The 16,735-nt window shown below is 41.7% G+C and overlaps 1 protein-coding gene across 1 annotated transcript; it reads left to right on the top strand.

Annotated features, from left to right (window-relative positions):
- The first annotated feature begins 3,238 nt into the window (after positions 1-3,238).
- On the top strand, positions 3,239-16,735 carry cpxm1a (carboxypeptidase X (M14 family), member 1a). The gene is made up of 13 exons (XM_026151502.1): positions 3,239-3,620; positions 4,446-4,555; positions 6,551-6,690; positions 6,874-6,958; positions 8,242-8,392; positions 8,524-8,609; positions 8,751-8,874; positions 9,588-9,784; positions 11,624-11,803; positions 14,168-14,462; positions 15,297-15,436; positions 15,522-15,624; positions 15,995-16,735. The coding sequence occupies exons 1-13, from the start codon at positions 3,296-3,298 to the stop codon at positions 16,315-16,317; spliced, it is 2,259 nt and encodes a 752-aa protein (XP_026007287.1). The 5' UTR covers positions 3,239-3,295; the 3' UTR covers positions 16,318-16,735.

Here is a 16,735-nt window from a genome sequence, read left to right as displayed (position 1 = left end):
CACCTCCTGTACATGGATGACATCAAGCTGTATGCCAAGAGTGAACGAGACATCGATTCACTGATCCACACTACCAGGCTATACAGCAATGACATTGGAATGTCGTTCGGACTGGAGAAGTGTAGCCGGATGGTAACAAAGACAGGGAAGGTAGTCAGAACTGAGGGGATTGAACTACCAGAAGGCAACATTGCAGACATAGAGGACAGTTACAAGTACTTGGGGATCCCGCAGGCGAATGGGAACCATGAAGAGGCCGCTAGAAAAGCTGCAACCACCAAGTACCTGCAGAGGGTCAGGCAAGTCCTGAGGAGTCAGCTGAATGGTAAGAACAAGATCCGGGCCATCAACACGTACGCCCTACCCGTGATCAGGTACCCTGCTGGGGTAATAGGCTGGCCAAAGGAGGAGATAGAAGCCACTGACATAAAGACAAGAAAGCTCCTTACCATGCATGGAGGGTTTCACCCCAAGTCCAGCACCCTGAGGCTGTACGCTAAGCGGAAGGAAGGGGGCCGGGGACTGGTGAGTGTCAGCACCACAGTCCAGGATGAGACAACGAACATCCAAGAATACATTGGGAAGATGGCCCCAACTGACCGAGTGCTCAGTGAATACCTCAGGCAGCAGAAACCCAAGAAAGAGGAGGGAGACGAGGAACCATCATGGAAGGACAGGCCCCTGCACGGTATGTACCACCGGCAGATAGAGGAGGTGGCTGATATCCAGAAATCCTACCAGTGGCTGGACAAAGCTGGACTGAAAGACAGCACAGAGGCACTAATCATGGCAGCACAAGAACAAGCTCTGAGTACAAGATCCATAGAGGCTGGGGTCTATCACACCAGGCAAGACCCCAGGTGCAGGCTGTGTAAAGATGCCCCAGAGACAATCCAGCACATAACAGCAGGGTGCAAGATGCTAGCAGGCAAGGCATACATGGAACGCCATAACCAAGTGGCCGGCATAGTGTACAGGAACATCTGTGCCGAGTATAACCTGGAAGTCCCGAGGTCAAAATGGGAGATGCCCCCAAGGGTGGTGGAGAATGACCGAGCTAAGATCCTGTGGGACTTCCAGATACAGACGGACAAAATGGTGGTGGCTGACCAATCGGACATAGTGGTGGTAGACAAACAGAAGAAGACGGCCGTAGTGATCGATGTAGCGGTTCCGAATGACAGCAATATCAGGAAGAAGGAACACGAGAAGCTGGAGAAATACCAAGGGCTCAGAGAAGAGCTCGAGAGGATGTGGAGGGTGAAGGTAACGGTGGTCCCCGTGGTAATCGGAGCACTAGGTGCGGTGACTCCCAAGCTAGGCGAGTGGCTCCAGCAGATCCCAGGAACAACATCGGAGATCTCTGTCCAGAAGAGCGCAGTCCTGGGAACAGCTAAGATACTGCGCAGGACCCTCAAGCTCCCAGGCCTCTGGTAGAGGACCCGAGCTTGAAGGATAAACCGCCCGCAGGGGCGTGCTGGGTGTTTTTATATAATATATAAAAACACCCAGCACGCCCCCTATATATATATACATATATATATATATATATATATATATATATATATATATATATATATATATATATATATATATAGAGAGATAGAGAGAGAGAGAGAGAGAGAGAGATACTTTCCCACAAACTGTATCTGCAGGTCATGTATTTGATAGAACCTCTTCAGGAACTTATTCTTTCATTGTGCTGTTTTTACATGCAGCCTGCAGCAGCAGGTGGAGTATTTCCATTTAACTTGTAGCAGTGGATGAACTGCTTCACACAAGAGACAGAGACTCCTTGTTTTCCTTCAATTTAAGTTAATTAAATTCCCCAAACCACAACAGACATATGGGTAAAGTTCATGAATGTACAGCTTAAATATAATACAGATGTACGAGTGTAATGCTGCAAGGTTTATGTGGATATAAACAAAGAGGAATTATGTGTACTTAGTGCATTTGTCGTTACACAAACCCTATACAACATGTTACATTACATAGACAGAGCTGAGTCAACAACAAGCATATGGCTGTTTGGACAGTTAAAATTGTCTAAGCTGTGATATATTAGATTATTTTATGTGGGAAATGAAACAGCAGCTCATCTCATGACCCACTAAGACTCATGAACACAACAGCCTGATGACACACAGATAAAAGAGCTTTTCTCACAGTCATAGCACCAGACAGAGGTGGAGGAAACATGAGTCACAAGAAATAAGAGTCCCTCTGAATGCAAATGTACTTAAATAACACAAGGCAAAAAGACGTTCTGCCGAAAAGTGGTTACGAAGTTCAGAAACATCGTATTCACTGCTATAAACCAGTAGTCCAAACACACCTGGAGAAATATGAGACGTACCTGTGTGTTTTTTAATTTCCATGTCAGATCCTGAACTCATCAGGAAGACAAAGAAACAGAGACTAAGCTGCTTCTAAACTGTAAGAAGCTTGAAACCTAAACCTGAATGTTTCAAAGGATATCCTGAGTGGGCTGATATCAGATGAAACCGTCATGTACACTAGCATATTCTGACTGTTTGCTAAAACAGTGAAAACATGTACCTGCTAGACAGGAATATTTGCCTTAAGGTCAGGCTGAATTTGAACAGTTGTTCATACAAATATATCACAGTAAAGCATATGTCGTACACGTTTTCTGCTGCTCAGATGCACATCCACTACTAATTAATTTTTAATTATTTCTTTTTGGGGGGGGGGGGGGGGGGGGGGGGGGGGAAACTCCAGTAAAGCATTTACTGCACGGAAGCTGGCTCTGTCATCTCATAAACCAAAGGGGAATTTTTCATGTCATGCAGAAAACAATTACTTCAAATTATTGCTGCTGAAGGTGGTTCTTCATGCACCAAAACCATTTCATTTTTTAACTCATTGTGGACAACTTGTGCAGTCCTGTTCAAAAGAGCTTGGCACAGTAAGTCTGAATCATTATAAGAGGACTAGAAACCCCACTTGTCAAGTGCTATAAAACGACATGCTCACTTTGTTATAATAAACACATTTCTAATCATCATTTTAACAAATTTTTTGAAGGCAGCTCAGTGTTTGGTTCCCACGGGCACACACAGCCTATATTGTAACCACGCACAGATACGTTTGCTGTCACAATTTTTTGCAGGACTTCAGCTGGAATTTTGGGAGGGAGGGAGGAAGAGTGAGGGAGTAAGGGGAGGTGGGACTGAGGAGGAGGGGAGGTGGATGGAGGTCTGGCTCTGTCATCTCATAAACCAAAGGGGAATTTTTCCCCCCTCACTCTTCTCCAGCAACAAAGACCAGGATGGAAAAGTCATTGTGCATGCTGCCTGCAGTGCTTTTTCTGGGACTTTTGACACACAGTGCTGCAGCACTGATAAACACCCCAGCACCGACTAAGAGTTATGCATTAATCAACTACACAACAACAACAAGGCCAACTCTGAATTGGACCGAGGCTGTGAAGGGCGAGAGCAGGGACGGAACGACTCCAGCAACAGCAGAGCCAGACATTTTCACCACCACTGTCAGAGACAAACAGCTGGACACCACGGACACCAGCAAAGAAAGAAACAAGAAAGAGAAAGACCCAAGAGACCGCAAGACTGAAGATGACAAATCGAAACTGGGTAGGAAAAAAATTACCCATTTAGTCTGATTTTTGCATGAAGCTGTGTTATGAGCTCCAGTATTAACTCCATATTAATTAAAGAGGCAATTAAATTGTGATACCTACCTTTTTAAAACCTTTAACACAAATCAAGCTGTAAAAGTAGATGGAGATAATTATTGCTATTATTATATTATATTTACAATCATAGAAGGTCAAAAAAATCCCAGTAAAGTTAGTTTGAAGTTTAGTTTTAGCTTAGCTTAGCTTTTAAAAATCTCTTCTCAGTCAGTCACTTAAAGGAATATGTATTTCAGCTATACACAGCTGTATAACACTGTTTAGCATTTGTTACTGCTTGTAATACTTGCTGTTGCTCATTATGTTGGATTTAGCTGTTTTGACCTGCTTGTGACTGATGTGAATGTTATTAGTTGTTCCCTAAACCACAGAATCCCCTGCAGCTGTAGCTCTCACCTCCCTGATCTGCTGAACATTTGACTTTTCTGCACTTTGTCTCAAATTACATCCAAAGCCTCCACTATTTCCAATATCTGCAGCTTCCTCTACTCCCCGAAACAAGCAGAGCAGGGGGAGGAGGAGGTGAGGGGCCTCCAAACTTCCACAGAACTGGCCCAAGATGATCAGAGATATTTCACATAACAGCTTGGAGCTCGTTTTACATCTGGCATGTGTTTGCTTACTCAGACAAACCACAAAGAGAGAGAAAGGTTAACCCTTCCGCTGTCAATCTCAGAGCTGCTTCTGCAGAGGATCAACATGTGGAGACAGAAACCCAGAGAAGATCTTATCGCGTGATGATTCACTTTTGTTTTCCGCGCAGACTGTCCTCCCCTCGGCCTGGAGTCCCTGCGAGTTGATGACAGCCAGATTCAAGCTTCGTCCTACCAGCGGTCGGGGCTGGGTCCTCACAGGGGGAGGCTGAATATCCAGGTCAGTGGGTCAGAGGCTATTACAGACACTCATCTCTCAGCATTTTGGAAAGCATTGTTAAATTTTATTAACATAAACAAACTGCACACATTTTTTTTAAAAACTTGGCCCCTTTGAAAATCAAATAAAGAAATACAACCTAAAATTACCTTTATTAGTTAATTTAGATTGACTGCTGCTTCAAAGACATGAATTTGAATGGATTAAATTTGATGAATCAAGCAGAACCAACTGAATACTATTTTGTTATGTTTCAAATGTTGTGTGTGTGTGAATCTCCAGTTTCTATGCAAAGCGTATTAAAAACAGTTAAAAAAAAAAATTCTTCTGTCAACGTGCAAAATCTACAGATGTTTAATTTATCACCATAGTGAAGAGAAACGTCACCATAAAGGTCCAGGAAAAACTACAGTTACTTTTTGTCACGGTTAGAATTACTTTACTTGAGACTCAGATTAATGTGGAATAAAGGATTTGGTCCAAAATGACAAGAAAGTCCACTGGGATGTTGTAATACATTATTAAATGTCTGGTGCTTTGAAGTTGTTTTTTTTTTTTTTTGGGGGGGGGGGGGGGGGGGGGTCTATTCAATTAACTAGAAATTTATTCTCGCTTTGTTAGGTTCTCTTGTTCAACTGTTTGTTAATGCAAATATCTCATTAACCTATAATATGGCAGCGTCTGAGTGCATTTAGGATGCACAGATGGTCAAGATGGCCTGATGAAGTTCAAACTGAACATCAAAATGGGGAAGAAAGGTGATATAAGTGACTTTGAATGTGACATAGTTATTGGTGCCAAATGGTCTGTGCATTTCAGAAACTGCTGATGTACTGGGATTTACCCACACAAGCACCTATCGGGTTTACACAGGATGGTCTGAAAAACATCAGAAAATATCCAGTGAGCTTCAGTTATCTGGGAGAAAATGCTTTGTTGGTGTCAGAGGTCAGAGGAGACTAGCCAGACTGCTTTGAGCTGATAGGAAGGCAGCCGTAACTCAAATAATCTTTCAGAATAGCATCTCTGAATGCACAACAAGTCGAGCCTTGAAGCTACAGCAGCAGAAGACCCACTAGATGCAAATGCTATTGGCTAAGAACAGGAAACTAAGGCCACAATTCACCAAAATTAGAAAACAGAAATTTGGAAAGACACTGCTTCATTTAAAAAGTCTTGAACATTCTTTCTTGAACATAAAAATGAGTTCACTGTACTCAAATACTCTACGTAATCATCAGAGCCCTACTCAACAGAGCACCTTTGGGATGCAGCTGAAAAGGGATATTCACATTGAGAATGTGCAGCTGACAAATCTGCAGCCACTGTGTGTGATGCCATCATGTCAATGTGGAGCAAAATCTTAGAGACATGTTTCTAGTACCTTGATAAATCGGTGAGGAAATAATGTATTTCTGTAATAAAGTGGCAAGTAAAGTAAGTGTGTATTTCTATTAAAAGTAGAGAAGCTGAGTTGGTTCAGCCAAAATCAATCCACCATTTCGTTGTACATGTACAATAACAATAAAGGGCTATTCTATTCTATTCTATTCTATAATCAGATATCTCGACTAATTTGATCTCATAATGGGATTAGCCATTCCTTTCAAGTTGTCATATTTAACTTAAATACTTATTTCTAGTGTTTATTACAGGAACTATAAATTATAAAGTATCCACCCTTTAACTTAGCAGGCTCATTAGCCAATAAAATAAAATCGATTCATTGTTTCTTCCAAGAAAAAAATGTACAAAAATTAAATAAAATAATCTGATGAATGCAGAGCCAGAGGTGTTTATCGCTGCAGCCGTCCACTCCTCTTGTTCTGCGGTCCAAAATCTTGAGTCTGGAGTCTGAAAGTAATTATTTCAAAATTAGGTCAGCACTCTTATGCAATGCTTTACAAGAAGGCCAAACCTCAAGTTTTCAGGGAGTGTTTCTTGGATTCTTTGAGACGTGCGTTTTTCTTTTTTTCTCTTCCTTTTTTTCCCAAGTCTGGCATTGAGGATGGAGATCTGTATGATGGAGCTTGGTGTGCCGAGTATAAGGACCGGCACCAGTGGCTCGAGGTGGATGCCCTTCATCTCACTCTGTTTACTGGAGTCATTCTGCAAGGGCGAAACTCCATCTGGAGGTCAGGTAGTATCAGGATTAAAGCTGAAAATCAAAATAATTTGTTAGCATTATGGACATTAGCTCTTCATTGAACATACTGTCTAAAGCAAAGATGGAGTGCTGTGGTATTCTTTGGCTGCCCGCTGCAATGAGCTCACTGAAAAAAATATATGTTTGTTTTCCTTTTTGGTCTATGTCATAGTTGGGACTGGGTCGAAACCTACAAAGTTCAGATGAGTAATGACTCTGTAACCTGGCATACCTCCATGAACGGGACGCAGGAAGCGGTGAGAACTACTTCTTCTATTCTGCGATTTAAGGAACATAGATGGAAAACAGATTTTGAAGTTTCTCTGCCAAAGTGAAATATAGACTGTAAACCAAAACCTTAAGTATTGGTGCAGATTAGAGAGGACTCAGAGTGAAACAAATACAGTACGGCAAAAACTGAAATTCGGGGGTGGCCTTTAACTCATTATAACACACTATATAAACAAACTAAAGTACATAATTGATCAATGTTCCAGCATGCAGTGTGTACAAAGAAATTTAAGGTTTGACTGAAAACTGCAGTTCAAACTCTTTTTTTGCCTGATGTCACATATTTTGGAAAGTCCAAGCTCTTTCCAAGGAAATGAAGGCAAGACAAAAGTTTTCCACTTCATTTTAAAGCCATTGCTAACTCTGCCAAGAAGGTCATGTTTTCAGCTATATTTGTGTTGTAATCATTAGCACAGTGGGCCGAGCAGGCAAACCATCTGCCAAAAGGCAACTGCAGAATCAAACTCAGGCCCACTTCCTGCATGTTCTTCCTCCACTGTCCTGTCACCCCACGATTCAAGAGCTTGTAGCACCTATTTTAGCAGCAACGACTTGAATTGTTTTGTCTACAACTTTATCAGTCTCTCACATCGTTGTGGAGGAATTTTGGCGCACTAGTCTTTATAATCTTGTTGCAGTTCACTGAAGTTTGCCTTCTTAAGCTCTGGACTTTCACTGTTGCATTGCAACACCATCTTTTTCAGCTATTCTTTTGTAGATTTGCTGTGATTTTCTTGGGGTCATTTTCCTTTTGCATGACCCAATTTCAGCCAAGTTTTAGCTGTCCAACAGATGGACTCACATTTGTCTCTACAATACTTTGGTATACAGAGGAATCCGTGGTCGACTCAATGAGTGTAAGGTACCCAGGTCTCGTGGCTGCATAACAAGCCCAAATTATAACCACCGCACCACCGTGCTTGACAGTTGGTATGAGGTGTTTGTGCCGATACGCTGTGTTTAGTTTTCTCCAAACGTAGCACTGTGCATTTTGGCCAAACATCCCATCTCTTCAAAGGACATTGTTCCAGATGCCTTGTGGTTGTTCTGAGGCAATTTTGCACACATAAGCTGTGGTGGCATGTTATTTTTAGAATTAAGTTCTTTGGAAATGGCCTAATAAACATCGTAAATAAAACCTGATAAGGCCAGATTACTATTATGTTATCCTTATATACAAAACCTTAGGGTCTGCTATCTTTTTTCCATGACTCCACAAACTTATATGAACTCACATTGAATTGTGCAGCTATTTGAAGGAAACCAGAATCCTGAGACGCCGGTTCTTGGGCTCCTTCCTGTTCCCACCGTTGCCCGTTTCATCCGCATCAACCCACAGACCTGGTACTCCAACGGGACCGTCTGCCTCAGGGCTGAAATACTTGGCTGCCGTGTTCACGGTAGGAAAAAAAAACAGTAGTCGAGAGGGACACAGCATTTACTGTGGATGTTCAAATGCATTAAGATGTTGACCTCCGAAAGTCAATTAAAAGAAAATATGTAACTGGAAACATCTGCTACTTTCTTTAAGATCCATCTGACATTTACTCAGCACATGAATCAGGATCCAAGGATGCTCTGGACTTTAGACACCACAACTACAAAGAGATGAGAAAGGTTAGGAAAGTTACAGGATGAGTGGCTTTCCCATAAACACCAGGGTTTTTACTCATGCTCTTAACGGTTTGCAGATTTGGTAAAAGTTCAGCTTTAACCCTTTTAAGCCTTACACTCCAGCATGTTTTCTGAACCCTGAAGCTCATGAAGTCTGTGACGGAGGAGTGTCCCGACATCACCCGCGTCTACACTATAGGGAGGAGCTACATGGGCCTCAAACTCTACGTTATGGAGATCTCAGATAACCCGGGCAAACACGAAATCGGTAAGACTTGAAGATATTGGAATGAAACTTTCTGGTTTGTCATATTTCTCAAGTTACCCAGAGTTTCGCAGCTCAGAGGTGCAGTTCAATGTCCACCATTGTTTATACAGCCTGATTTCTGCAGCAGCCCCACACAGGGAGGCAGGGGTCCTGAGGAGAAGGCCTCTCTTGTATAAACAAATGATTTTATTTCTTTGAACCATTGCCATTAGATACAGGCTTGGGTTTAAATGTGATCTGTGGCCACTCAACATCTGCCAGCAAGATTAGTAAAATCAAGTATGGTACAGCTTGTCTTTGTTTCTTAAGAGAAATGCCATAAACACGTTTCAAAATCACTTTGCTCCCAGGCAATTTGCTCTTATGCGTCAGCAGCTGTTTAATTGATTTCATGGAGTAGTGATCAGTGCCAAGTCTCAGAGAAAACACTGAGGCCTTGAACATATTTTATTTTTGTGGTAAAAGCCCAGACTTCAGGTCTTTGGAGTCATGTACTTAGAAATGCCTGGCGCCAAACTGTTGCCTAACACAGACTGCTTTATCTGAGCAATTAAATGTCCTCCTAGTGTGCTGCTGAGCTTTAGAAAACAAAAATAAACTTAAAATCTTAGATAATGTTTAATATGACCTCCTTTTAGAAGTGCCCCAGTCAGTTCTTCCACATTGTTTTATTCCTTGGCATGTAAAGTGGCTCTAAATTTTCCTCTTGGCAGGGGAACCTGAGTTTCGCTACGTGGCAGGGATGCATGGAAATGAAGCTCTTGGTCGAGAGCTTGTCCTAAACCTCATGCAGTATATGTGCAAAGAATACAAAAAGGGCAACCAGCGTATTGTACGGCTGGTCACCGAGACGCGAATCCACCTCCTGCCTTCCATGAACCCAGATGGATATGAGGAGGCTTATGTGAAGGTGGGTAAATCTTAATTAGGCTCATGTCTTGTTCTTTAAAAAAAAAAAAAAAAAAATTATATATATATATATATATATATATATATATATATATATATATATATATATATATATATATATATATTTAGGGGTGCAACGATATTCGTATCGATATTGAACCGTTCGATACAGTGCTTTCGGTTCAGTACGCATATGTATCGAACAATACAACATTTGTAATTTATTTTATCAACTTTCCTTCTGATGATGCTGTCTGTGTTGAGCGCTCAGTGAATCTGCGTTCGACTACTCCGCCTAGGCTGCACTGTGGAGCGCAGATCCACTGAGCGCTCAACACAGACGGCATAGTCAGGAGGAAGAGCGCAGGGCAAGCTAGCGAGACAGAAGTTAAGCTCTCCTTGCAAGATGGACCTCCCCCACCCTCATTCAGATCTGGCGTTTGGAATTATTTTGGTTTTCATGTGACGTATGACCCTGAAGGTAAGCGAGTCATGGACTAAAGTAAAACAGTATGTTGGATGTGCCATGCAATGCTTAATTACATTGATGTGAACTAGTGTGTTAGCGCAGTTAGCTCGTTAACTGTTGGCCGTCTAGCCCCATGGGGCGATCGGCGGTAGCTCGTTAACGGAGATTTGCCGTGTTAAGGTCATTTCAACGAGATTAACCTGAAAGCACTAGTGGGAACACAACGAATATGACTGCACATTTAGTGCAAAGACAAAAACAACAAGCATGCTACTAACTTTAGCTGAGTCATTTAGACAGCTGTTAGCACGTGATTCTCCTTATGCTGCTGAGAATATAGCCCAGAAGAAGCGGATAGTATAGCTTTTATTTTGGAAAGAGACATTTCTCTGTAATAAACTCTCTTTTCCAAAGATGAGTGATTCCTCAATCAGATACAGGGCTTGCAAAATCGCTAGCCCGATGTCCCGGAGCTAGCGATCTTTCCAGTCGGGCTACAAAAATCTCTCTGCCCTGCCCGTCGGGCTATTGTAGGAAAAATATATGTCAATGCTTTTGCATTCTTTCAGAAATGTAGCTGGGTAATTATGTCATTGGCATCGGTGAGCCACTGTCAATATGTGACATATTGAAATCGCGTTTGAATTTGCGCTTGTTTTTTTGCTTTCACTTTGTAATGACAGCACTGATCTGTGAGTGATGATAATTTGTGCACCAATTCCTCTGACACCGTCTTATTAATCGTTAGCTTACTATGCAAACATGACAAGTGAAATCTCCCGCAGCAAGCTTAAACATGTGAGAGGTTGATCGCGCAGAGAATCGCTGAGCTTATGTGAGTCCGTGTGTAAAAGTAGCAGGATATATATTTTAGTTCTGCTGAGCCAAATAAGAGAGGTCAGGGTGAAGAAGTGACAGCCAAAGAAAAGCTTACCACAAAACGGAGAAGTTATGACAAATGAGACTATAAGGCAAAAAGAAAGTGCAGCTTTATGGTTTCATGGACAAAAGAATTTCTGTGGCTGCAATATGATGAGCTAAATAACCAGGGGTGCACATAAGTGGTCCGCAGGTGCGCATTCGCTGTCAAAATAAAAAACGCGCACAAGGGTTAGGGTTAAATTTAAAAACTGTACTTTTGAGTTAAAATATATATTTATAATTTTAATAAATGACAAATTAAAAAGGCATGAACATTTTTTTGTATCGAAAAAATATCGAACCGTGACACCAAAGTATCGAACCGAACCGTGAATTTTGTGTATCGTTGCACCCCTAATATGTGTGTATATATATATATATATATATATATATATATATATATATATTCTCTTTAATAATCCCCACATTATACTTGTTAATGTGGTGCAGGGTTCAGAACTGTCTGGATGGGCTGAGGGACGATACAGCTTTGAAGGAATCGACCTGAATCATAACTTCCCAGACCTGAACAACATTATGTGGGACACCGAAGAAAAAGCAGCAGATAAATCCAAAGTGCCCAACCACTACATCCCCATCCCAGAATACTACACCAAAGAAGACGCCACAGTAAGGAAATGCATCTCATTTGTGCATTTGAAAAATTCATTTCATTGGCACCACCTGGAGGCTATTTTAACATTGACAGGAAATAGAAACTAAAGCATTAGAATTGACTACAATGTTACAATGCTCACTGTTTTGTTCTCACGAAGGTCGTGAGAAAGAGCAGCTTTAGTCAGCTTTAGTCAGCTTTAGTCGGCGTGCCATTATTTTCATTTCATTGACATGCAAAGGCTCAGATCAGGAAATCATTTCAGAGCCAAGAAACTAGATTTCCTGAAAGCCTGAGGATTGTCACTCAGTGTCTGGTGACAGTGTTCAAGGCAAACACAGGCTGAAATCCTGCTTAATGACAGAAAAAGATCACCAGATCTATATACAAGCTTTTCTTTGGTGAATTTCTTCTTGGGTGTGTTTTGTTATTAAAAAGGGTATTTATTTAACTGCATCATATGGGTTAGGATTATTAATCCTGCCATCTGTGTTTTATTCTGAAAATCTTTCCAGTGTCTGATTATTTCACCTGAGAACTGTACTTAAGTACCAGTTTTAGGAGCTAGGCTTAGTGTTTCCACTTGTTTGCTTCGTTGTTAGAAGTTTGACTTTGTGACATTTCAGGGTTCAGTATTGTCTTCCCTCCTTCTTCACATACATCTGACAACAGAATTTACTTCACAAAAACAGGGCTCCTCCACGTTTAAAATGTCTGCGAGTTGTTAGATGTTTCATCAGTGTAAGCAGTGCATAGATCTAATGAGAAATTGCTCGTTTTATCAGACATTAAAGTTGTTGAATGGAAAACAAATGAGAAAAAGGTATATGTTAAAAACCTGTTCAAGATCAAGTCCACAAAAGTTCACAAAAAAAAGAACAAAAGCAAGTTTTTCTGTGCAACATTTAGAATTTTCCTCTCCTTCTTTACTCCATTAACTCTCTGACTAGAGCCCGACCAATACTGGACTTTTAAATCAATTTTGAATTAATATTAATCAATATCGATACAGACTTTTTTGTGTAGAGACACTCCTGGCCATCAATTTGCAGGTTGCACAAGGTTGCACATATGCAGATTACAGTCTTTGCCATGTTGGCTTTACAATTATTAGTCAAGATCATGCTAGAAAAACAGGAAAAGAACTTTAAAGTGCATATAGAAAAGATTTTCCAAAAAGTTGCTCTCACTAATGGCAAACACGCAGTCGCTGATCACACGTCAGAAGTGGCTTACAGAAGTTACACAACTGATTTATGAAGTTATACTAGAGTGCGTCCCGGGTGTCATGAAGACAATCCCACCACAACGTTATGTCTAAGAACATATATTTCTTATAATTGCTCATCAGTGAAACACAATGACTTTAAACACTTTAAAAAAATCTTTAGACCCTCTTACTCTCAGGAGAGAGGTCTGGGAAAGTGATTTTATAGAGAACTGATTGGTCAATAGGAGGTGATTTCATACCCGTTGATCTCTAACCTGCAACACAACCTCATGTGGAGCAGGTTGGGTTTGCAGTTTAAGTTACCGTGGCAATAAAATCAGAAAGTAGTGATCCATCGTCATAGTACTGAAACCCCAAGGTCAACCCTGAAGTTACCCAGATAAGGTGAAATCTTGCTTCATCGTTTTGGACGCCATAACGTAGCAACTCTGCTCAGACCAGCTGGTTTTTGGATTTGTAGTATTTACATGATGCCAGCAGGAAAGGAGCGCCTTGCCTCTAATCTTTAAATTTTCATCTAATCTTTATTCATTGATTTTTAAACACCAACAGTGTTAGATCAGCAAATAGCTAATATTGGCCTAATATCAGTCAGACTGTATCTGGCAGTGTCTTCCATGAACAAAGAAAGTAGTCCAAAACAAAAGCATCGCACACTCCGTAACAGGAAAACAGGGTCAGTTAACAAATCAGGGAATTAGAAACATCTGGGCAACGAGGCACAGGTCAAACTAATCACGATAACAAAACAGAGGACATAAAACTAAATGCAAAACACAGGAGACAACTAACTAGAAAACTAAAACAGGAAATAACTAAACAGGGAAACTTGGACATCACAGTAAACTTAACATAAAGGAAAAAACCCAATGAACCTAAGACTCTCATACACACAGTAACTGCAACTAAGAATGCTAAAGAAATAGAAAAGCATGCTAAGAATCAAATATAAAGTCAAAGAGAAATATGATAATGCGCTGTAGTAAAAGACAAATAACCTAATAAAATAATATGTTTTCACCTTTTTTTCTTTACTTTTAATACTGCAGCTTTTTATTTTTTGAATACTGCATGCCTTTTTACTTTTAACAATTAACTTTTTTGCAGATTCACATGCTTAAACTAAACTCCTTCTACCTCTGCCCAGGTTGCACCAGAGACACGTGCGGTCATCAGCTGGATGCAGGACATTCCCTTTGTGCTCAGCGCCAACCTCCATGGTGGAGAGCTTGTTGTTACCTATCCCTTCGACTGCACCCGTGACTGGGCGCCACAGGAAGACACGCCAACAGCAGACAACGCCTTCTTTCGCTGGCTGGCCTCGGTCTATGCCTCGACTAACCTGGTGATGGCCAACCCGGACCGACGTATCTGCCACTACGAGGAATTTCAGTCACATAACAACATCATCAACGGCGGAGCCTGGCACACGGTTCCTGGCAGTGAGTTTCATCAGTCTGTTCTGAGCATGATTTCCGCCATCTGAGACTCATCAGACCCAAAAAATGCTGCATCGTCCTCTTCAGAGGATGTTGTGTGATTTCAGTTAGTGTTACAAAACAAGAGAGCAGATTGAAACACTTAAAAACATTTACTACCAATGTGCAAACATCCTGTCAAATTACATGTCCCTTAAATTAAACTAGGCTCCAGTACATATCAAATTTTAATCTTGCTATAATTTGCAAGCTTAAAAAATACATCAGAACGAGATCGCGGATACAAGCGGCAGAAATGAGCTTCCTCCGAAGGGTGGCTGGCCTCTCCCTTAGAGATAGGGTGAGAAGTTCGGCCATCCGGGAGGGGCTCAGAGTAGAGCAGCTGCTGCTCCACATCGAAAGGAGCCAGCTGAGGTGGTTCGGGCATCTGACAAGGATGCCCCCTGGGCGCCTCCTGGGTGAGGTGCTCCAGGCATGTCCCACCGGGAGGAGGCCCTGGGGCAGACCCAGGACACGCTGGAGAAATTATATCTCTCGGCTGGCCTGGGAACGCCTTGGTATTCCCCCGGATAAGCTGGAGGAGGTGGCTGGGGAGAGGGAGGTCTGGGCCTCTTTGCTTAGGCTGCTGCCCCCGCGACCCGGCCCCGGACAAAGCGGATGAAAATGGATGGATGGATGGAAAAAATACATCAATATTTAACCAAGTTAATCACTGACAGATGTCATATTTCTCTCTATTCAAGGATCAAATTCAGTTCTTTTTCCCCTTAAACCTATAAATTGCACGACTGTTTCACTCAGTATTCACTGTGTTTTCTGTGCCTGCCTTTCCTGCAGGTATGAACGACTTCAGTTACCTGCACACCAACTGCTTCGAGGTGACAGTGGAGCTGTCCTGTGATAAGTTTCCTCATGTTAGTGAACTCCCCATCGAGTGGGAGAACAATAAGGAGTCTCTGCTGGTTTACATGGAGCAGGTAAACCTGTTCAAAGAAAATGGTACAAGTTATCACGTGGTTTTCAAAGCAGTGGCTCACACGGCAGCATTTTCTCCTCTCTCAGGTTCACAGAGGCATCAAAGGTGTGGTCAGGGACAAGCTCACCAAAAAAGGAATAGCAGATGCTATAATCAAGGTGGAGGACCATGACCATGACATCCGATCAGGTCAGCCAGTTGATTTTCTTTCTAATGAGCAGGGTGTTAAAGTAAAAAGTGTCAAACTACAACCATCAAATGCATCTTTGTTTTAGCTGTATTTCTGTGTATACCAAGTTAACAGCCTGTAACCAAACACACCGAAAGAACAATTTTGACAATTGCTGTATTTGAACTGTTGTAAATGACTTACTGACCTGTAATCCGTCAAACATATCTCTGATATCAAGCCATTTGGAGCCCCAAAGAACATTTTCGTCACAAGATAGAAGCTGCAATCAGTTTTTGGCAAAATTATTAATTTATCTTCTACAGATGCATTAACCAGTACAACCAGAAACTTAGATTAAAATTCTGCAAACCTCATTTTTTTCTGTAGCCACTGATGGGGACTACTGGCGTCTTCTGAACCCAGGCGAGTACAAGGTGATCGTTTGGGCCGTGGGTTACTTCCCATCCATGCGTCGGTGCAATGTCGGCATGGAACCAAATCCCACCATCTGTGACTTCATCCTCACCAAAACACCCATCCAGAGGCTGAAGGAGATCAGGGCCAAAGGGGGGAAGATCCCGCAGGATCTTCAGCTGCGTCTTCGTGCTTTGAGGCTCCGAAAGCTACGGGCTAGCACCAAGGCAATCAACCGCCGCAGGGAGGGTCAGCGGATGAGAAGAGCTCGGTCCTCTCAAGCCTGGAAAGCATGAGAGGAGATGGGAGAACGGGTTCATGAACTGTCCTCTGGGAAAATTACATTTCTGCTGTTAAAGGAGCTTACCTGGTTAACAAAAAGTATTTCTCAGATATCAAAACATGCAGACCGTTTTATGTCTCTGACACTGTTCTCAGTTTGGGGACCCTTCAGGCTATGACAGGCACATAAACTCTTGGGGACAATGTTATTGCAGAACAGGTTTTTAAATTGGTTCAAGTATCCTTAAAAGTTACGCAAAGAGTTCCTAAATTGTGAATTTACCGTTTTTTTTTCTTTTGTACATTAACTAAGGTGAGGATTTCCGTGTCAGCTGGTCTGATGTCATAAATTTTCTAAAAGTGTTTTTTTTTATTTTTTAGTTTGGTTGTCTGACTAAAGTCCAACTGGACCAATAAAGTTAAATAACTGTG

The sequence above is a fragment of the Astatotilapia calliptera genome, chromosome 19 (genome assembly GCF_900246225.1).
Source record: "Astatotilapia calliptera chromosome 19, fAstCal1.2, whole genome shotgun sequence".
Classification (NCBI taxonomy): Eukaryota; Metazoa; Chordata; class Actinopteri; order Cichliformes; family Cichlidae; genus Astatotilapia; species Astatotilapia calliptera.
This window is presented reverse-complemented; position numbering and strand designations above follow the sequence as displayed.